This window comes from Pollicipes pollicipes, unplaced genomic scaffold (genome assembly GCF_011947565.3).
Source record: "Pollicipes pollicipes isolate AB1234 unplaced genomic scaffold, Ppol_2.1 Scaffold_4219;HRSCAF=4965_pilon_pilon_pilon, whole genome shotgun sequence".
NCBI lineage: Eukaryota > Metazoa > Arthropoda > Thecostraca > Pollicipedomorpha > Pollicipedidae > Pollicipes > Pollicipes pollicipes.
Window position 1 is genome coordinate 18,392,330 of NW_023596448.1, and position 22,982 is coordinate 18,415,311.

At 57.2% G+C, this 22,982-nt stretch overlaps 1 protein-coding gene across 1 annotated transcript in view; it reads right to left on the minus strand.

The window, feature by feature from the left end:
- Positions 1-22,982, minus strand: part of LOC119095304 (WD repeat-containing protein 81) — a 194,945-nt gene that overhangs the window by 98,368 nt on the left and 73,595 nt on the right. The window contains exons 2-3 of the mRNA XM_037218156.1: positions 10,201-10,367; positions 9,370-9,422 (exon numbers count right to left, since the gene is read on the minus strand). Coding sequence (XP_037074051.1) covers positions 9,370-9,422; positions 10,201-10,352 — 205 coding nt within the window. The 5' untranslated portion in view covers positions 10,353-10,367. The remainder of the gene's footprint in view (positions 1-9,369; positions 9,423-10,200; positions 10,368-22,982) is intronic.

Here is a 22,982-nt window from a genome sequence, read left to right on the forward strand (position 1 = left end):
CGTGGACTCAAAGGCGAAGCGGACCACGGGTCAGTACTTCGACAAAAGGGCGTGTCATGATTACAAAAGGCAGGATCTTAATGCAACATTGTAGTTAATATCGCGTTATTGCACCCGTTCCTAGACTTCAAGTGGCGGAGTCCGGTCGGTACGCAAATTTGGAAAGTTGGGATGGAGTGCCGAAAAGGTTTGAGCATCGCTGATTTCAGATCAGTGGCTTGTTATCGCCAGAGATCAATATCCAGGTCCCAGTTCCCGAGACCCGCCGGCCAAAATGGACACTTTCAATAGTACCAATGTTTTTTTTTTATTTCTTAGATATATTTTGTGGATCTATTTTTGAGATCATTGCCTGCTGACTTATCTCGTCATCTATAGGGAGAAATTCATTATATTTTACCTGTCTGCGGTGCGCCCGAAAAAGGCAGCTAAAGGGAAAGCTGAAGGCTGAGGGGGATATGCCCCTATCAGAGAAATACAGAGTTCTTTTCTCGCGGACCAGGCGCCGAGAAACGTGTGAAAGGCTCTCGGCAATCGAAGTAGCGACGCATGTTCAAGCGTTCTGCAGATAGGAGGGAGAGAAATCATGTGCGGCGTATTTCGTTTGCTGCGTCCACGGCGTTGTAAGGGTCGTGGCATGCCTTCAGCGTCCATCTTTTTTTGCAACTCGTTTCGCCTGACCATGCGCATGCGTCCGAAAATTTTGTGTCTTATGTTAAGGGGACAGACCCACGTTTTGGAAGTTATGTGGGACACGTCCTCCACATCTCCCACGATGTTGCCACCCTTGTCGGTGACACGGTGTCAGGCGACACATGGCTGGCGGGGTGATGATGACAATGCAATGGTATGTTGGTAGAGTAGTGGTCTCAGTAAGATGGGGACAGCCGGCAAGTGGCTGGCGTGACGATAATGCCACTACAGTGGTAATATCAGTCAGTGGTAATATCAGTCAGTGGTAACATCAGTCACTACAGTGGTAATATCAGTCAGTGGTAATATCAGTCAGTGGTAATATCAGTCACTACAGTGGTAATATCAGTCACTACAGTGGTAATATCAGTCCGGTGATGACACAAGACACATGGCTGGTGTGGGACAGTCAGCACAGTGGTGGTGCTAGTACGGTGGGGACGTTAGTGCAGTGGTAAATTCAGTACAGTGGTAATACGGTGCAGTGGTAACGCGGTGTAACCAGCCGTTGGCTGGGTTGGTGGTGATGCCAATACATCTCGACGGGCGACTGGGGCAGTGGTGACGTCAGTACATCTTGGCAGGTGGCTGCGGCGGTGGTGATGTCGCAGACGCACGTCGTGTTCGGCGTGTGGGTCAGCTTTGGCGGCCTCCTGATCGCCGAGGCCCAGTCGGGGGACTCAGCCGGGACCCTCAGCCTGCAGACGGCCACCCTGGTGGCCTCTATCGCACACCTAGGTCGCATGCTGGGTGAGTGCAAACAGCCACTTACGCAGCCAGCACTAACAAAACGTACATCGTAAGCTTTAAACGCGACGTAACGTAGCCTGTACTGAAATGTTAGAACGTTGTTTATATCCCAAACTAAGTTGCTTTTGGAACCAAAAATGTCCCGTTTTCTGCCATGTGACGACTGTCTCCAGTACCGCAACCGTCAGTGAAATCAGACAAAACGCGGAAATAACGGCCTAAGCAATGTTCCTTCCCAAACGGTGCTGCGTAAGCGTCAGCGTTGTGCAAAATGGTTTAATAGGGCTTTCATTAATCAGGGGACTATATCAGGAGGTCCTCTGGCACGGGTATTTCCTCCGGCATTCGCATGATAGGTCATATCAGTAACAGTGATCAGGTATAGCCATAACACACTTCACAGCTATGTAAATATCTAGGAACAGGAGGCGTCATCATTACGGACACTCCCCAACTCTGATTGTCTCCCTGACGAACTCCGTAGCAGACCATCGAACTTCAGATGCGTGTTTGTCTATGAAACAAGCCAACTCCCTCTGCAATAAAGAGACACTAGCACGCAAAATGACCCTGGACAACGACTCAGATCAACAGGCAGGTAGCGCTGTCCAGATCTGAGTCAAACTATATTCGAATGTCAATCACGTTCATTCAGATTTTTAAAGACCGTTTACAGGCGGATTTATACGTAGGACAACAATGTTTGCATCAAAGTCAGGCTGGAATGACTAATTACAGTCTTTTTAAGGCCATTCAACCAAATGCCTTGCACACACGATTGAGATCAGAGCCCTTTCTAAGCATAGCCTGTTGTAAAGCATCTGATCCCAACACCCCAGTAAACATATTTGAATTCAAGAAACTATCTTTTTCGGAATATTTACCATCTCTTAACATGTCAAGCATAACGGAATATTAACATAACACGCAATGCTACGGCAAGGGCCACCCTGTTCCGCCCGGGCTATTTTGGCTAGCTCCTACGTGACCGTCGAAATCGGAGCTTAAATAGTTATAAGGGAGTTAACCCATAGCTAGATTTTGTTAGTAACATAGAGTTACAAAATGAGTTACATAAGCGTTCCTCATGGGATGCGAGCCCACATGCCAGATGCCACATGAGCCCACTATCTCAACGTCTGAGCTGTAAGGCCACCAGTATGGTTACACGTCTAAACAAATAGCTGTCGCCTTACTGTGTTTGCCGCACGTGTATGCCGACCAGTGCCTGATATCAGTACGTATGGCTGACTTCCGTGCTCTGTGTCTTGTGACTCATGCCATAGGACTCGTGGCCTTTGACCTGCAATCCAAAACATGTGGCGTGCAATCCGTGGCCCGTGACCTACAGCCGTCGTCATGTCGTGACCCCCGACCTCTAGCCTGTGGCCAGTGACCTTTGCATCCTGAGCTGTGACCTGTCGTCCGCGCGCTGCAACGAGCCACCTGTATCACATAACTCGAACCCTGACCCGTCACCTGCATGCCATGACCCGTAGCTTGACACACGTACGCCGTGTCTCATAACGCACACCCCGGCAGCTATGGCATGTACCTCATGGTCCATAACCCGTCACTAGTTGACCGCGTACCACCACTGCCATCCTGACACACAAACCCACAACACGACCTTCGTCCCGCGACTTATACCCCATGCCCCGAAGTCGGACGCCCGTGCCGTGCGTCACCACACCCGCGGCACCGCCGCGCGCTTCACGCCGTGATCTGACCCCCTCCCCCTCCCCCGCTGGTCCGACAGGCTGCGTCGCCTCCGCCCCGCTGACGGACCGGCTCGGCGTGCTGCGCGTGATCCAGCTGAGCGTGCCGCTGAACCTGCTGGCCTGGCCGATGATGACGCTCGGGGGGCGGAGCATGATGGTGGCCGGCGCCGTGATGGCGGGCGCCTTCGTCGGGCTCAACGCGTCTGGAGGGCGACTGTATATCGCTGAGGTAGGGGGGGGGGGAGCCGTACCAGCGTGGCCGTTGGTGGGGGGGGGGGGGGGAGATGGACTCCCGTCCGAGAGGTCTTGAGTTTTAAGCTGGGGTGCACGGACTTTGGTCACTAGAATGTGCTAGGCGTTTTCAAAGTTTTCGTGGCAAAAACGGGCTCAGGATGCAAGTCGAGATGAAACAAAGATGTATATACATACGTACGTAGAAGTACAAAGATATACGTGGAAATGGAAATGGCAATATCACTCTACATGGAAATATCACGCTTGCGATACGCATTATGAACAAGTGGCCGGGGTATCACCGGTATGGAATCCATGCGGCATTTTAAGTTTCGAAAAAGAAATCTGACATGCATGCCCGCGATTTCATGCCATTCCTGGGACTCAACACGATTCTTTCGGATAGAGGGAGTTAACTAGGCGATCCATCAAAAACTAGCCCGATCATACGGCACGTAAATCACAAAAGGAGAGACGTTCCTCTAAGAATGGACCCAGCAACGCTCCCCTCTGGCTGTGTTTCAGGTGACGTCAAACCGCACACGCGGAACGCTCTGCTATTTGCCCGGAGTGGCCATTGGACTCAGCCTGTTGGTCAACTTTTCCGTCAGTGCTGCCATCCCGTGGCGATATGCCACACTACTCTGCGGCTGCACGCCATCTGTTGTGCACTTTCTCGGTGCGCTTCTGCTGCCAAATTCGCCTAGGTAATGCCATTGATAGAACGGTCCCCTAAAATCTCGAAGATTCTGCGTCATGAAAAGATGGGTGGTTCCGTCGTAGCGCCGACGCGTGGCGCCTATATGTAGTGCATGGAAACACCTTGCGAACCGTAACAAAGTTTGCGTCTTTCCGATATCATCCCTTGCTCCCAGTCACTCCACACTAAGAAGTGTAGGCGCTTTTTGCATGTCACAACCAGTATAATAAATAACTTTGAATCAACTCGAGCTACACAACCTGGATTTCGCAAACACGCCTACATTCACACATGAACGGGGAGTGTTCCCCGCCATATTCGCTCCAGCTCAACTAGCAAGGGTCGTCTTACCACAGAAACCCAGCGGGAAAAGGGTCAGAATGTCATAACACAAGGCCAGCTGTCTGCACTGGTCTTCACACTTGGCCATCTCTTTTAGAGCAGCGCACTTATACATTCACATCACACCGGAAATGCACCTGTACTGGCACCACTCGGCTAGCACTGCACCCTGTAATGGACGGGTTCCATCGCCGCACACCGCGTGCACTTCTCACTTACAGCCTTCACTACCAGGTGGCTGCTGAGCCGCGGGGGCCGCGAGAAGGAGGCGCAGCGAGCGATCGCCTTCTACCGCGGCAAGCGGGCTGACGTCGCCATGGAAACCAAACACATCCTGCAGGTGCTGCGGGGCCGGCCGACTCCAAACATACTCCAGCAGGTACAGGAAGGCGCCTCGCGTCCGAGGCTGTGTCCGGCACTGGACGCACGCCACACGGGCCACAAAGAGAAAAACGTCATTCGTAGATGCGCCCCGCAGGCGTGTGAGCTGATGTCTTGGATATCCGCACATGGTCCGCAAAGCTAGGTGTCTTTAAGTCTGCTCAAAGTTCAACATAACAAGTAGCCAACATACCACCATGGTGGTCCAGCATGCATCTTAAAGGGAGTGTCCCCCATTGGTGCGGGTTTTAAACTGGAATAGCAATCTTGAAGATCACTCGATGCGGTTCACGGCGCTGGCCTTCTCAAAGCCCATACCTCGCCCGTTTCTGAGCTACCAGCCCGCGAAGATGTGGATACTTTTTCGGGGAGATAATTTCAAAGTCAGCCATGACGACAAAATAGACATCATTCAATTCTGCAATTCAGTCAGCCATGCGGCGATCACAGCCAATAAAGACAGCCTTGTCAAGTATTTCACATCTGGCATTCGTGAGCACAATTTCCAGATATAACGGTTGTCAACTGGCTTTCAATCGGTCTTGCGCAAGGTACGCTGGCGTAATCAAACAATGATGTATTGAGGAGGATATCTACTGAACAGAGAAATTGCACTGTCTTGAGGAGTCTTTTCTACTTAAAAGTAAGCAAATCGTTACGAGTGAGCTTATCCCACGCATGATGCTCGCTGCAATATCTTCAACTATATAATATTTCCTTTAAGCGAACTTTTTCGCGAAAAAGGCGAAAACAGTTCCTTTGCTGAGAACAAAGAACCTTCTGAGCGAGACGAGGTTCGGTGCATCTGAATCGAACCGAGAATTGCTGCCGAAAAAATCGAAAGAAACATCTGAATTCATTGAGCCACCACATTGTCTTCCATGAGGATGACAAGGTGCTGGGCTTTGCGTTAAAGTATCCGGAGTTCGATCCCTGGCAGTTGCAGAAACGTTTAAAAGGTAACTTGCGAGTGACCAGATGTAGTTACCTGGTGATAGAAAGTGTTGTCACCTGGTAAATGTGGCATCACGCAGGTATTTTCAATCCTCTATTGCCGACACACCACAGCAAGATCACCCACCAGAATTTTACTGCCAAGCAGCCGCAACGAGCTTGGGGCCAGACATATGCTACGCAGTAAGCATATGTTTGGCTCAAAGCCACCCGTAACCCCAGACGTTTCAATAGTTGTCCATACTACATAGCCAGGTGGTCTTCACCCACACATACATCGATGTAATTCGCGTCCAAAGACGTCCCCTTCTGCCAATCGCACGCGAACACCTCGCTCCGCGGCCAGGCCCGGCTCATCTTCACCGACTGGGACGTGGCCAAGCCGTGCCTCCTGCTGCTGGTGCAGTTCTTCTTCGACTCCTTCTGCGGCGGCATTGTGCTGACGCAGTACGCGCCCGGGCTCTTCCGCATGGCCGTCAGGTCGCTGGAGCCGGCCCAGTGCACCCAGCTGCTGGCCGCGCTGCAGGTGGGTCAGACCAGCGCCTCGGCGGCGGCGGCGCGCTGGTCCGACGCTGGCTTCGGGTACGTGAGGAGCTTCATGTCCACCATGTAGCGCGCAGAGTCCGTTGCGGTCGTCTGGATGATCTTGCTGTGCTGCTCCTGTTGCCATGGCGACAGGGCCACAGCGGGCTACTGCGATACCGGGCGGACAGTGCGCGATGTTACTGAGCGCAGATTACTGCAGTAATCAGTGCACCCATGCTTCCAGTCATCCCGCAAGTAGTATGTAAACAGTGACCTGCTCTTGAAGTGAAACACGTGTAGTTTGCACGCCTGGAAACGTCACACTCTCTCGCGTCCCATCGACGAAAAGTGACCCACGCGCCTAAAGCAGACCAGGGCGTGACGTCAGCGGTGCACTGGTGCACCCATCGTGGCGCCATCCCTCCAGTTTAGGACTCGCACCACCTGCCTGAAGTGCCACGACCAGCACGCCAGTTTTCGCCATCCCCCGTCCGGCACGCGCGTGTTCAGGTGCTGGCGCTGGTCGGCTCCGCCTGCCTGCTCCCCTGGTGGGGACGACGCACCGTGCTGATCGGAGCCGCCTCCGTCGCCTGTCTCGGCATGCTCACCGTGGCGGCCTTCTTCAAGTTCCAGGTCAGATCAGCGCGTTGCCACTCCCTGGTTGCTATGGTGACCGTCTTCGCGTCTTTGTATTCATGTGATGTTCGCATTTCGGCGGCATTCTCGGGGCGAGACGTGATCGTGACACGTGGCCCTGGTGACAATGTGATGCCATGTTCCGCGATGACGGCGTTACTCACCACGTCCCCGCAATGGCCATGTCGTTAAGCATGTTTCCGAGGGCCAACGCCGCCCTGACGAGCCTGTGCATGCGCGCATCCACGCGGTGATCCCATTTTCACCCATGTCCCGTGACTGCCCCGTGACTGCCGGGACTGCCCCGGCACGCCTTCAGCCGACAGCTGCCGCTCACACGTGGCTCAGTGATCGCAAACACTAGCTCCTGTCCCGGTGACTGACCTTCCTCCCCCTCAGGCAACGCTGGGTCTCCACACCTGGCTGGTGGTGGTCGGCGTCGTGCTCGCGAACGCCGGCAGCTTGGGCGGCGTGTCGGCCCTCTCCCACCTCTTCTGCGGCGAGCTGCTGCCCCTGGCCGTGCGCCAGATGTTCGGGAACGTTCTCTCGCTCTACATGGGCGCACTCGGTATGACCTTCATCCACCTGTTCCCGGTGCTGCGCGAGGCGCTGGGTCTGTCGGGCCTGTTCGCCGCCCTGGCCGGCGTGAACGTGCTGCAGGTGGTGTTTGCCCGCTGCCTGCTGCCCGAGACGCGGGGGCTGACTCTGGAGCAGGTGCAGTTCAAACACTTCAGCACCAAGCGGCGCGCTGAGGAGGAGGCGGAAGCGACGGCAGCGACGACAGAGACGGCCGCGGCGAGAGACGCTCAGCAGCGGGGGCCGAGCGGCGGCGAGGAGCTCGCGCAAACCCGAGACCAGGAGCTCCGCGCGAACGGAGACCTAGAGCCGCAAACCAGCCGGGACGAGCAGCGGCGACCGAACGCGGTCGCGCTCAGAGGAAGCCGAGACGAAAAGCGCCGAACGAGCCGGGACCATCCCGGAGAAGGCGAGCTCGGAGGGAGGGAAACGCACGAGCCCGGATCGAGCGGACCCTCCAGCCCGCAGGAGGTCTGATTCAAACGCTGCAGCCCGGTCCAACGCCTGCCCGTCGTCGCGAGAGCACAGACGAGAGACGCGAGCCTGTGGCGCTGCCCCGCGTGAGGATACAGTGAGCACACTGCGGTGAAAATCAGTCGGGGATGCAAGTCTGCTCCGGCTGGAGTGGGGCAAGGCCAGCTCGGAGCTGGTTTGTCGTCAGTCAATGACTTAACGTCAGGCGCGAGCTGCGGGCTGCGATATGTTCAGTGTCCCTTCACAGACAACACACATGTGGATGTTTTTTCACAGAACTGCCCCTGCGAATGCTGTAGTACCGGAACACTTCTTGTTGCCATAAGTATATGTCATATCACGGGAGGTGCGGAATAAAATAAACGTCACTCAAGTGTTAACTAAAAACACCAAGCCAAGCGTCCCTGACCAGAGCTGGATTCTGACCCGGAGAAGTGCTCCCAGGCTGGCCATACTGGTATTTGGAAGAGCGGACAGATCAGACAGTGGCGTGCTCGGGTCCCGCGTGGGATGCGCGGGTTCGATTCCCGGCTGGCGCCATGACCTCTGGACGCTGACACCTCGCAGGAGAGGCCGGTGCTCCATAAATGGTGGAACAACGGCGTGCGCCACGCCCGTTACCAGATAAATGAGGGCCTTGCATGAAGAGAATGCTTCTTCGCATTTTTTTCACGATTAGACATATTCCCTTTGTGTTGGAGTTAAGAGCCGCAGTCCACAAACCAACAAGAATCGCAAGCATTTTCAGCGAGATTTGGTCACGTATGTAGAGGCGCCACCACTTTTCAGTATCACACTTATTTATGGACTGACTTAGTCAAGCGAATGCATTCTTTCATAAAAAAGGGCGTTACTACGCAACAATTCGTAATACTTAATAACCATCTTATCAAACGCCAGACGAAAAATGCAACACAATTTGGTAGAGCAGCTACGCACAAGGTAACAATTTTGCTTCCAACTTTACTTCCTCGTCCTCAATTTCTTTCAATCATGTTCAATCGCACTGGTCCGATCATTTCAACAACCGTGCTTCATCGCCAGTGGTGCTTTCCATTTATCTCCTTTCGTCTGAAGACTGAGTCAAGCCAATCCAACCCAATCCAGACCTTCCAAAATACACGTGGGTTGAGCCCTACTATGTGCAGCCTCGAGCGGCGGCGGCGGCGGCGGCGTCCACCAGACGTGCCGACGTGTCGGTCGCCGAGGAGGCCGGCCGTATGCGCCCCGGCTGTGCCGGCTGACTGGTCGGGCGCCGCCGCCGGGCGCGCGTCACGTCACGTCACGTTACGCGACACCGACAGACGTGACGTCCCATGTCACGAGTCGTGGCGGGCGGAGAGCGGCGGTCGCCGGCGCCGCTCTCGGCGGGCGGGGACTTACCGTGGTCGGCGGCCGTCTCGGAGGGGTGCTCCGCTGGCGCCGTCTCCGAGACCCTGTCGACCGGTGGGCACCCCGTCAGGTCAGGTCGAGTATCAAGTCTGGCATCAGGTCTGGCGAACCAATGGCACGGCACGCGAACAGATAGCGCCGGTTTGGATGGGACCACGGCAAACACAGCACACATACCGGCCCCCGACATGGCACCATAGCACGGGACCAGTTCTCATCATGGCACTACAGCATGGGGCTCAACCATCCCACCGCGCGCATCTCTCAACATGGCACCACAGCACCATCTCTCGACATGACACCTTAGCACGAGACCAGCTTCTCACCATGACACTACAACACAGGTTCTGATGACACCACGACTCCACAACCCAGCCTCAGCTCGTAGCAAAACACCACAGCACACGCGCAGCTCCCACTGTGGCGCCACAGCGGAAATCGGCGCACATCATAGCAACACAACCCAGCATCAGATTGTACTTGCAACACGATCAGGGCCCAGTCCACAACAAACTCCCACAGAACAATATCGGATATCACAGGATCACAACAAGGACCCAGGCCAGAGCAAACTCCCACAGCCCAGTCTTCGTCGCGCAAAACTGCAGCAGGAGCGGCGAGCAAGAGCAATCCAAACGCGAGCAACTGCAATACCCACGCATGTCACTGCAGAGGCCATTGGGTCATCCAGCTTCATTTACACCGCGACCAAGAGGAAACCGGGGTCAGCAAACCCTCCGGCAGCAGGAGCCGAGGTCAAATTTATCGATCTCGAGCCCCGAGCCTGGGCGGCCCGCCCGGCCCGCCTGGGTCACGGCGCACCTGAAGTGTGGCGTGACCTGCGCCGGGGTCGGGGTCAGGTCACGGTCACCGCCGGCCGCTTCGATCAGCGGCGATATGAAGTGTTCTATGAACGCGGCGTGGCCGAGGCGAACGGCCACGTGCAGCAGAAAGCTCCGGTGGAAGAGCTTCATTGACTTGCATGTGATCTGCGCGCAGGGAGGACGCGAGTAACACCCTAACACACGTGCGCAGGGGCTGGCCCTGGTACAAACTGCGTGACACTTGCTGAATACCGTTCGGCGTTATGCGGCGTCATAGTGAAGTGGAGACCACGACACCCGTGTTCGTACTGCAAAATAGCGTATCTAATTGATAATTAAAGTAACTTTAAAAAGCAGTGCCATGAAAATGTAGCGGCAGCGACAGCGTTAAACTGAAGAACAGGACAAAACGAAAGAAGTGAGCTCTTAGAACCCCAGTGGAAGAACATACAACGCCTTCCATCCACTCAGAGTCAATGTTCATGATGACATCAGGTGTTGCCCTGGCGCCCGCTCGTTCGCAGCCGCTCACCGCGTCGCGACGGTAGAGCCGCAACAGCGGCTGCAGGAACACTTCCCGCGCCTGCGCCGGGCCAGCCGCGCGCCACCGGGCTGAACACGTGCCAGGCGGGCCAGCACGCACGTGGCGCGCGCACGTCAGCAGGGTGGGTGACGTGCGCACGAGCAGCAGCAGGCTCTCGTCGCTGAGCTCGGTCAGCAGCGAGGCCAGCCGTTGGCGTGAAGAGGCGCACCTGGAGGGTCGGAGCAGGGCGCTGAGGCGGCGGGGACGCGTCCGACGCCGCCTTGCGTCGAACCAAGCCGAGGGGTCGGAGAAGCGGGCGAGCGATGGGCACCGCTGGATGGTGTGAAACTGTGCCCAGGGATCATTGAACTATCAGAGGATTACATGCACACTACAGACGAACCTGTAGTCATGCAGACGAATATTACAGAAACACAGCTTAACATCATGCAAGGGAACCAAAACGCACAACTCAGCCCGTCATGTCTTAGGGGCACCGACACCTATGATCATTTGGGGCACATAAACCAAGGTATTACATCCCCACTTTGCACCATTCATACGAGGGCATACAACGCACAGGTGCACAGCCCCTCACACCTGTTCATCCACTACTCTACCCCTCATGCTATCCTGGCAGCCGCTACCCTAACCGCTGATCCATTATCCTGCCCCTTATCTAATACTCTACCCCTGATCCAATACCCTACGCTCGATCCAATACGCTACCCCTGATCCACTGCCCTGCCCCTGATCCACTACCCTTCCCCTGATACACCACCCCTATCCCTGATCCGCTATCCTACCCCTGACCCACTACCCCCTCACGTCTGCCCACCTCCCACCTACCCAGAGCTCCGCCGCCAGCGCCGCCTCGTCGCTCGCCTCTCCCGCTCTCTCGGCCGCCGCCGCCTGCCGGTCTGACATCCGACGGAATTCCGCCAGCGCCGCGTACAGCGCCGGGACCGCGGCCGGCAGCGGAAGCGGCGACAGCGGCGGCCGCAGCAGCGCCGCCGCTGCGCGCGGCGGCCCGCGGCGCAGCAGACGCGCCAGGCCGGCCAGCCAGGCGGGCGCGCCGGCCGCCAGCGCCTGGCGCGCCGCCTGGCAGGCGCGCAGTCAGCGGCGCGCCTGCCGCCAGGCTGCGGAAGGCGGCCGGCGCGCACAGCTCGGCCAGAAGACACAGCCACGCGGAGAGGTCGCGAGCGCGCCGCGCCCTGCCGGGCGGGGTTCAAGGGTCAGAGCGCGCAGCTCAGGGATCATGGCGCGGGGGCCAGGGACCAGGGTCCGGGGTCTGGGGATCAGGGGCGGAGGTCGGGAGTCCGAGGCGGGATCAGATGTCAGTGTCAAGAGACACCTGACATCTGGTCAGGGAAACCAGGGTGGTGAGGGTCAGTTTGTCGGTAGTCAGGGGCAGGACCAAGTGGCCCTGCGGCCAGGAGACAACTGGTTGGGGCAGACGGGAAGCCGGATAAAGACCCGCAGCAGATTGTGCTTGACCTGGTAAAAACCACAAAGATTAATTCTTAATTGTGGTGTTTCTGCTTTCGACAACGGATGGGAAAGGTATTATAAACGCGCAAAAGCAACAACACTTTGTGAAAAGTTGGCTGGCACACACGCACAAGCATACGGTGTGGATGAGGCACCACTGACGGTTGTACAAAATTCCAGTCGTTTCTCTTCTTTCGCGCAATACGGCAGTGTTCTATAATGTGTTATCGTCACTCTGGTTCCTCCACAATACGGCAGTTTGACAACCGAATAAAAACCCGGCGCCCTTCATCCGCTTCTGTTCGGACAGCCGGTAAGACGTCAGATGGCATCACGCAATCAGACTCCCGGATGATCATTTATTATATGACAATATGAATCGAAGTAGATGGTGCTGGAGAACAGGAAATACAGGAAATCGTCACAATTCTCCACATATGCGACCAGCACACAAACTGCCAATTTCCAGAACTCGAGCGCGCTCAGCGTCCACACGCGACCGTCAGCTCTCGCCTCCTCACCTGGATCACCTCGGAGGGCGCCGGGGCGCGCTGGGGCGATCCCGGTTGCAGCGCCCCGCGCGCCGCCGCGCAGAACGCGCCGAGCGCCTCCAGCCGACGGAGCGCCGCCGTCGGTCGGTAGTGCGCCGGCAGGCGGATCAGCTGGCGCGGCTCTGGCTCGTCCGTCTCGCGGCACGGCTCATCAGCGGGCACCGCCGCGCTTCCGCCATCTGTCGGAAACCGGAGGAAGCTGTAGTGCAAGTGGTGGCGCTGCTCGGCCGGTGTGGGAGTTGCTACTTTGGAGACGTGAGATGGGCTGCAAGCGGCCGGCAGGGTTCAAAAGAACGATCCCCATGTCGTTTGGTATCTGCACGCGATTCTCGTCTAATGACCATTAACGAATCTTATATGACAGCTTATCCTCGTCCTTGTCCCATGTTCCTTTTGTGTTTCATATGACTTGTTATTTAGTGCGCCAAGTCGAACAGGATGGTCCGCACCAACCTCTCTGCCCAGACATAACTAGCAGGTCCTGTTCCGCGGGCGGCGTCTTCCTAAAGAACGGCAGCGCCGTCTGCCGCGGAGGGTGGGGCGTGTCGAACAGTTGCAGTACACCGTGGCGCCGCAAGGTGTCACCGCTCTCGGCCAGGTGGCGGCACACGTTTTTTGGCGCGAACGGCCGCAGGGTCCGGTGAGCCTGGACGGAAGACGAGCACATTTGGCCCCACCGTGAGCACTGACCGGGAGTGAAGCTGAAGACAGCAGCATAACTGACAGGTGACAGGAGTGTATAGCTCATGGCCCCACCCAAACACTGAATTGGACGCAAACAAATTTGCTACTGAACAAGAGAGTGTACAACTTGTGAGCACATCGAGCGGCCCGACCTTTACCAAACTGTGTACTGACATGCCCACCCCGTAACTCAATCAGTTACGGCGGCTGCCTCTTGGCCGATTTCACGATCCGTGGTTGTGTTAGGGTTCACACAAGCACTGCGTGGAATGAGGTCTGATCATAGGAGTCCATGCAAACCAAAATGTTCGCGTCAATTTTATGCAAGAAAACTGCAGACGGTAGGCGCGAAAATCACGCCCGGCTGGCGGCCAACACGCGACACTCCACCACAAGCCACCGGACTCGAGTCTCCCGGGGCTCACTTGTATCCGAAGGTGAGGTCAATCCAGTGGTGCAGGTGAGCCGACACCTGGTCCGACTCCAGCGCCGCCCGGTGGTGACTGATGAAAACTCTCGGGGAGACTCCGCCCACTCGGGCACACTCCAGGTCGGCCAGGGTCGGGATGGATCGACTGTGCATTGGCGGACGCAGTGTCATAACCGTGGAATACGAGCACGGGTGCAATACCAAGCAGCAGTGCATTCACAACTATGCAATACTCCGCGTCCGTCCTGCCCATGCTCCCATGAGACGAAGCACAGGAAAGTGTGGCATTTATCGTGGGAAGTATTGTGTTGTGTAGGTGGGAGGCGGAACTCAAATGACGAACGGCAGCAGTGCATGGTTCGATTCTGGTGACAGTATAAAGGGGCCAGTACAAACATCCTGGGAAAGCATGTCACGAATATCAAATTTGGACATCATCCCTGATACCCACACTGCCACTATGACTGAAGGTAGAAGCTAAATACACTCTTAGCTGGTTTCTCTCTCACTCTGTCTATTCATACGGGTTACAGGCCACTCAGCATGCGGATACGGGCATATGGACATGCAGAACCCTACCATGAACATATCACCACATGTCCCACAAGCCACGCACGGTTTACGACCCCCCCCCCCCTCTTCCCATCCGCCACTGTTGACCACCTCTGACCAAGCCACGCACGGTTTACGACCTCTCCCCCCCCCCCTCTTCCCACTCCGCCACTGTTCCGGACCACCTCTGACCAAGCCACGCACGGTTTACGACCCCTTCCCTCCCCCCCCTTGCCACGCCGCCGCTGGTCCGGACCACCTCTGACCAAGCCACGCACGGTTTACGACCCCTTCCCTCCCCCCCCCCTTGCCACCGCCGCCGCTGTCCGGACCACCTCTGACCAAGCCACGCACGGTTTACGACCCCTTCCCTCCCCCCCCCCCCTTCCCACCGCCGCCGCTGGTCCGGACCACCTCTGACCAAGCCACGCACGGTTTACGACCCCTTCCCTCCCCCCCCCCCTTGCCACCGCCGCCACTGTCCGGACCACCTCTGACCAAGCCACGCACGGTTTACGACCCCTTCCCTCCCCCCCCCTTCCCACCGCCGCCGCTGGTCCGGACCACCTCTGACCAAGCCACGCACGGTTTACGACCCCCCCTCCCCCCCCTTCCACCGCCGCCGCTGGTCCGGACCACCTCTGACCAAGCCACGCACGGTTTACGACCCCTTCCCTCCCCCCCCTTGCCACCGCCGCCGCTGGTCCGGACCACCCTCTGACCAAGCCACGCACGGTTTACGACCCCTTCCCTCCCCCCCCCTTGCCACCGCCGCCGCTGGTCCGGACCACCTCTGACCAAGCCACGCACGGTTACGACCCCTTCCCTCCCCCCCCCTTCCCACCGCCGCCGCTGGTCCGGACCACCCTGACCAAGCCACGCACGGTTTACGACCCCATCCCTCCCCCCCTTGCCACCGCCGCCGCTGGTCCGGACCACCCCTGATCCCTCCCCCCTTGCCAACGCCGCCGCTGGTCCGGACACCCCTGATCTCCCCCCCCCTTGCCACCGCCGCCGCTGGTCCGGACACCCCTGATCCCTCCCCACTGCACGCCAGCGCTGGTTGACACCCCTGTCCCTCCCCCCCCCTTGCCACCGCCGCCGCTGGTCCGGACCACCCTGATCCTCCCCCCCCCTGCCACCGCCCGCCGTGGTCGGACCACCCCTGATCCCTCCCCCCCCCTTGCCACCGCCGCCGCTGGTCCGGACCACCCTCTGACCAGTGGCCCGCGGACCACCTTGAACACGCTGGGGTCCGTGTAGAACTGCGGAATGCATTCGTCCGGGGTCCAGGCCTGAAGGCGAAGCAGGTGAGGGCGGGTACTGCCGGCACCCACTGGCCCTGCAAACAGGAACCAGCGGAAGAGGGGTCAGGGTCAGCACCCGGCACCCACTGGGTGCTCAGCCGGCGTACTGCAACGCGGTACGCGGTAGCAAAGCCGGCACCCAATTCCAGCGAGACTGCCGTGTATCACGATGCCTTTGATTTAATACACCACCCGAGACGCTCTTCTCGGCCACGACCGCGGCGGGTCCGCGTGCCGGTCCCCGCTGCCGGGCGCGAGACCGCCGAGATGTGAGCATGAGTCTGGCGAAGCGATCACGTGACTTACTTGAAGACCTTTTCAAATTGGCCTACCTACTACTAACAGCCCGCACATCATACCACGTCTGGCCCGTCTGTTCGCATGACGTAAGCGAGTGAGAGGGTACGTTTCTTGTTGGTGAGGGTAGGTGACGGCACTGGATTCGCCGGATGACGTTGGTCGCTGGTGGCGTCATCCGGGACCGGCCAGCGCCCACCCCTCCGCAGCACTCACCGCACGTGGCGACAGAGCACCGAGCGGGGCGTGCGACGTGCCATGTACACGTAGTAGGTGATCTCGGAGAGCACGTCCGAGATGTGGTGCGCCAACCTGTGGGGCAGAGATGATACTACGACTTCTGACGGGATGGCACAGAGGGGACGGCGTAGCTCTACGCTGTTCATTGACCCCCGAGGGCACGGTGCCGCACAGACGGGTGAACACACACACACACACACACACACACACACACACACACACACACCACACACAACACACACCACACACACACACACACACACACACACACAACACACACACACACACACACACACCACACACACACACACACACACACACACACACACACACACACTACACACACTGCGAGGGCCTCCGGCACCGCAACCACGACACCACGCGTCGACACACTGCACCATCCTGACGACACGGTGCGCCCGACATGCGCATGCGCCTGGCACGTGTGGGGAACCCTGCATCAACAACCCACACCCACCAAGAGACCTACAATCACCTTCACCTCACTCGAGCTGTCCACTGACCCCAGTGTCGTTGTACAGCCAGTACAAACCAGCCAGTCGGACCCCGGTACAACTGACCCCCAGTCTGTTAAGCGCCTTCTAAAGTACCGCGTTACAGTGCGCCCGCATCCTGTGTCCGTCCTCCCGCTCCCCCTCCCCTCCCCCAGCAGCAATGACCACCGCAAGGTACGCCCCGTACCCGGCGCGTACCTGGTCGCTGGCGGCGGCGCCAGCGCGGGTACTGCTGGTCCAGCTGCTCGTCACCCTTGTTCAGCCGGTACTTGCTGCGGCTGAGGTCGCGGCCACTGGCCGTCGGGCCGGCTGAGGTCGCTGACCCACCGGCACCACCGGGTGGTAGGCCGGGTCGTCGGCGCGCCGGCCCGCCAGAGCGTTCAGAGCCAAAAGGTACGAGAGATTTGAGACGCGCCGGCTCACCCATGCCTGCCGGGGCGGGGCGAGAGTCATGTTATATCACGTCATAATCATGTCAGATCAGGTAAGGTCAGGTCAGTCTGGTTCATTTTAGACTATATTTTCCGGCCAGCACTACAGTAGTGACAACGCTCGAGTGTGCAAACCACTTTCGCCACTGTCAACGTCACTTTCGTCACCGTCACTTTCAATTTCACCACCGTCAACGTTCCTTTCGTCATGGCAACTTACTTTCGTCACCGTCAACAGTCACTTTCGGCACCTTAACAATCACTTTCGTCACATGAGCCAGTTGCAAACACCGAAACATCCGTCTCTTACACATGTGAGTGTGAGGCATTGCTACACCTGCCAATGCAGCCCCCGTCAAGCTGGGTCGATAAGCTGGTCTGTATAGGGCTGGTCTGTAGGCTGGTCTGAGTAGAGCTGGTCCTGTAAGCTGGGTCTGTATAAAGCGGTCTGTGAGCTGGTTTGGTATAAAGCTATTCTATAAGCTGGTCTGTATAAGGCTGGTCTGTAAGCTGGTCCGTATAACGCTGGTCTGTAAGCTTGTCTGTGTAAAGCTGGTCCATCAGCAGTGACCACAGCAGACCCTGCTGACCCACCAGGCCGGTAGGTCAGCCGACTGACCTGCGTCAACGCGCTGAGCTCGTCCCCGTCCCCCTCCGGCTCGCTGTCGTCACTGAAACACGGGCCGGGCGTTGGACGCGCTGCCGCCAAACTCCGCTGCCGGGTGATGGTGCGCAACGACATGGCAGGATTCGGTACAGAATGCGTGCAAGTGCATCCAAAATTAGTGACGGACAGAACAGGGAAATGACAGCATATTTCAAATATTGTTAATCAAATCTAAGGACATGTCGGCATTGTTAGTGGTAAAAGACACTACCAGTGCAACTAACTCACTACCACAGACACATGACTTTGCATCCAAAAGTGGCATAAAAGCCACCTGTCGTCTTTGGCCCGGTCTCCACACACCGAAAGACGACAGAAGAACGGGCGCGGCAGGATGCTCGCCCAGAAACGACCCGCACGTGGCACCACGACGACCACACCACCACACCACCAGACCAGGACCACGACGGCGACTGACCGGCGGGGCGCGGTCGGTTCGGGCAGCGGCGCGTCGCACAACGAGCCCGGTAGCCGTGGCCGCAGCTGCACCCACAGCGTGTCGTCCACCAGCACGTCCTGCAGCCGGAGGTCGCCGGCGCAGACGCCGCGCGCGTGGCAGCTCCGCGAGCGCCCGCAGCAGCTGGTACCCGACGAACACCGCCTGAGGGCGGAAGGCGGAGATGTCGGTCGGTGGCGGCACGGGGCGGGGGAGGGGGAGGAATGACGTCAATGGCCGACGCGCACTTTTGGATGCCAAATCAACACAGCGAGGAGGAGCACACTAGTAATGCTAGCTTTGCCAGGCAGCAGCACAGGCAGCACACTTTTTCCTGCTCTCTGAAACATCGTCCATATCTGCAGACTGATGTTTCTCACCCACGGATACCCCTCACGACATGTTGCTTGGCTATCCCCAACTGTCCATATTCTAATAACTGCCGGGGCTTTCCTCCTATGCATACAATCAAGGTTAAGTACGCACCACACTGAGGTCCTCAGCACCAGGAAAGCAGAGCCCATCAGGCGTCCTGCGACGCGAATGGAACCAAGACGTTTACAATCACGACCCAAGCGCCTGAGCCACGGCGAGCGTTGCTTTCCCACCTTGCTCGGGTTGTCGGCGAAGCGGTCGCCGGTGAAGGCGGACGCGTGCCGCAGCGTAAACACGGCGTGCGGCGAGACGACGACGAAGGCGGAGCTCAGCTCGAGCACCGCCAGCGCCGGCTGCAGGCCGCAGAACGGCTCGCGGCCCGGCGGCGGGGCCTGCCGGGGGAGCCAACACGCGGCGGCGTCAGCGGGGACTTTTACTGCAATCTCGCCGGGTTCTCAGCCGCGGGGGAGCGGGGAGACCAGCGGGAGGGCGGTGACAGCTGGGCGAGGAAGACGGAATGGCGGCGGGGTGCCGTGCAAGGGTTATGGGTAGCCACCGCAAGCAGAGGAATGTTCGACATGGTGAGAAGGTACACAGTTTGAAACTTGGAGGGATTCGTGCGGTGAACACGGTGGCATGAGAGAAGCACGGCACGACATGTCGAGAAAACAGCGGATTAGACACAGCAACGGATCGCGCACAGCAGAAAACTCAGCTGTAGGTACTGGCCAACAGAGAGTAGCGGTACAAAACACACACACGCACACGCACACGACACGCGCTCGCACACACGCACACGCGCACGCACGCACGCACGCCACGCACGCACGCACGCACGCACGCACGCACCAAACGACATGCTCGAACTGAACACACCTGCCAACTGTCTCGTGCGTGATTGGTTACCCGTTTCAGGCAGTGTTTGCACACCGCGCACCAAGCAATGTCACACAGGCAGTTCGCAAAACAGTAAACCATCCAACCTCAGGATGGCGGCATGTCCATAACAGTTCAGTGGCCTGCCTCTACTGCCGACTCCAGCGCCACCTCGCGGACCGCCGCGACCTTTCACCTTCGCCGCCGACCGACTCGGCGCCACGACGGCCGGCTCGCGGCCGTACGTCCTCAGGAGGAGCTCCGCATCACGGCATCCGCGGACAGCCGCTCCGGCTCCGGCTCCGGCTCCGGCTCCGGCTCCGGGCCCGGCTCCAGCTCTGCCGGGTACACATCTGGGGACCGACGGCGCGTCAGCGGTCACCGCCAGATGTCTCGGAGAGCACGCGGCGGTGCGGGCGGCCAGACATGGCGGCGCCAGTAGCGGCCTGGCACGGCGAGCGCCCACCACTGCTGGGGCTGGATGCAGACTGTCTGCGATTAAAGATTCCCGCCTGAGAGCGACGTGGTGTGGCGCGTGCACGAGCGGCAACGGGGTCCGAGGGCATCAAAAGAAGCCCTGCTCCCAGGCGAAGGACAGCACAGGTGCAGCTGGTTCATGGTGATTTAACCGGTTCCCCCCGTGCGCGACAGACCCATTCCAGTTGGCCAGCCTGCTGTTCATAAGCCAATAGCAATTAGTCGCTGGATCAGGTTGTGGGCTTGCAGACTGACTGGACTTTCAGACTGCCAGCAGCAATTTGACCACAGCAGCAGTCATAGCTAGGGACTCTTACGTAGTACGGAAACACCGCCAATGATGACGCCAGTGACGAACACGGTCGTGCTAACGCAGCAAAGGTGGTGATGCGGATGCAAATTTTCGAGCGTATCCCCCCCCCCCCCCCGGCCGTGGCCAAACCCCGGCGAATAGCTGCCATACCCGGGTAGCGAGCCGCCATGGCCGCCAGCTGGCGCAGAAGCCGTCTCGCGCCACCTGCCGCAGCAGCGCCGAGTACGTGGCGTCCACGGGTCGGGCCGGAGCACGTCCGGCGCCGACTCTGGCTGCGGTCGCGGCAGCAGGCTCGGCCTGTCGTCCGGCTTCGGGATCGTCTGTGGTACACAGTCACATGATTATCAACCACACAGTACAAGAACTGGATGCTGGCAATGTGGAAAGTGGCACAACATGCACATAGAAACAGACAGGTACAGACACTGGTAAAATCGGCACAACAGCAAACTAAAACCTGGATAATCTGGGCCAGAATGGTTGAATGCACCAATTACTTTCAAACAGAGTCAAGATACAAGTATATTTCTAAAATGATCAAAGATCAAGCCAGCAAAAGAAAGCAGCAGGAAGTGCACAGATCAAAGGAAAACTCACAGTTAAAACCACTCCACAATGCAGCAGATGGCAGCACTCTCTATGCAGGCAGCACCCTATTAGCCGCTGGCAGCATTCCCAGCTGCCAGGAGCTAACACCCTGCCACATCCCCAGCAGTGGCTGGAACTAACCCAGAGGTTGACAAAGGTCCAGCTGGGGTCAGGCGGGCGTCGTTCTCGGACGGCCGACTGCACCTCCTCTGGTGAGAGCTGGTCATGTTGTGGAAACCAGGTGGGCAGCATTCCCAGATCACTTAGCTCCCTGCAGTTTCAGGGCTTGTTAGTTGGTAAGGCAGCAAATATGTGAATGTATGTTAACTGCTTTCAAGCTATACAACAAATACAAATACAGGATAAACATTTCATAGGATGACATGGCTGCATATCAACATAACAGGAATGAATAAATTCAGTGAAAAGTACAAAAAATGGATGGTTCAAAAACATTCTGCACTTTTTATGTAAAATATTGACATATTACCACACTTTTACAACATAAGAACCCCAATTTACACCAAACAGCAGGAATCACAGAACTTAAAAATGAACAAAAATCATTATATTTGATTTTTCCTGCTGTTAACCTCAAATTATGAATACAATTTGCATAAGGTGGACATTTTGGGGGGCCTGGTAGCCTAAATACAAGAGGCTAGAATGATGACCAACTGAATGCATCAGGGGCATCATTCAAAGGCCTGTAACCTTAGATTACTTGGCATTACTTTGCATGATAGTAGCAGCTCATCAGGGATAAGGTAGCGACCATTGTGCATGACATCGTTATTTCACACCCAATTAAAACCTACCCTTGCTGCACTACTCAGCAACACAACAACATCATGAATATCTCACCTGCCACCAAGGCTTTGTCGCAAGAAGGATACTATCTTCATCTCCAGTTGCGCACCAGTAAGATGCAGGTATTTTAAGTTCTTCCAAACAATCCATTGCACTGCAATTATTTACCAATGCACACAGTAATCCGGTGTACAAAAGTTAAGAGAATGGAGAACATGTAATGGAATCACCAGTCACAAAACACACATTTTGTTTCGTGCAGATTCATCTGCACATATCCACCTCCCGATATATGCATCCTCCCAATAAACAAATACCTCTGTGTATTGGGAATAGGGATTTGTCCTGTTACCGTAGTGTTGTAAATAAAAGTCGGAGCAATATTTTGACTCTTCTGCGCCGTTTTTGTACCTACTCCCTGTCTGCAAGTAATTTACTGTCTCGCTCAGCTCACGCAAAGCTAACAACATTTCGCTCACAGGCTGCATAGTTCTAATAAAAATCTGAAATATAAACGTGGTTTCACAAACACAAAACACTAGTTTAAGTCTGGAAAAGATGCAGCTAGAATCTAGCCGTACCATCAGAGTCCTCACTACTGGATATTGTAAGAACAATTCGTTCCGGAACCCACCGGTTGATCCACTCGACTGGACCGACACCTGGCAGGCGGCTCAGCCGAACGACCGCGGAGCCCGAGCCCGACCTGAGGCAGAGACGCACCTGTCTCCTGGATGGAGCGGCGCCTGTGTTCAGGCTGGACATCACACATTGGGGGACTGGGCAGCTGAATGCGACCGTATGGCGCGGCCGCGCTTGCCCGGAGACGGACGCGTCGCGGGCTTCACTGTCATCACCAGTAATGACCGTCATCACGGTCAGCCGTAGCCGGCCAGCGGCAGTTGCCCGCAGCCAAATGATCTTCTTCATCCTCGTGTTCCGTTTTACACCGCAACCGCGTCTGCTCCACAGTATATTTATCCGCATAGGGCATATTTCCGGAGTATATCTATTATAAACCGCCGGTGATTTATCCACCGGCAACTCCGGCAGCGATGTAGCTGTGCCGTCGCCGCCGCCAGCAACACGCCGGCGGTGACGCCCGAGACCCAGTTTTCACAGTCGCTGTCGACCGTCACCAGCCTGCTGCCGGTACAGCGCCGCGGCTCGTCGGGCAGCACGCACTACCTGCGCTCCAGCCTGACCCCGACCAGACT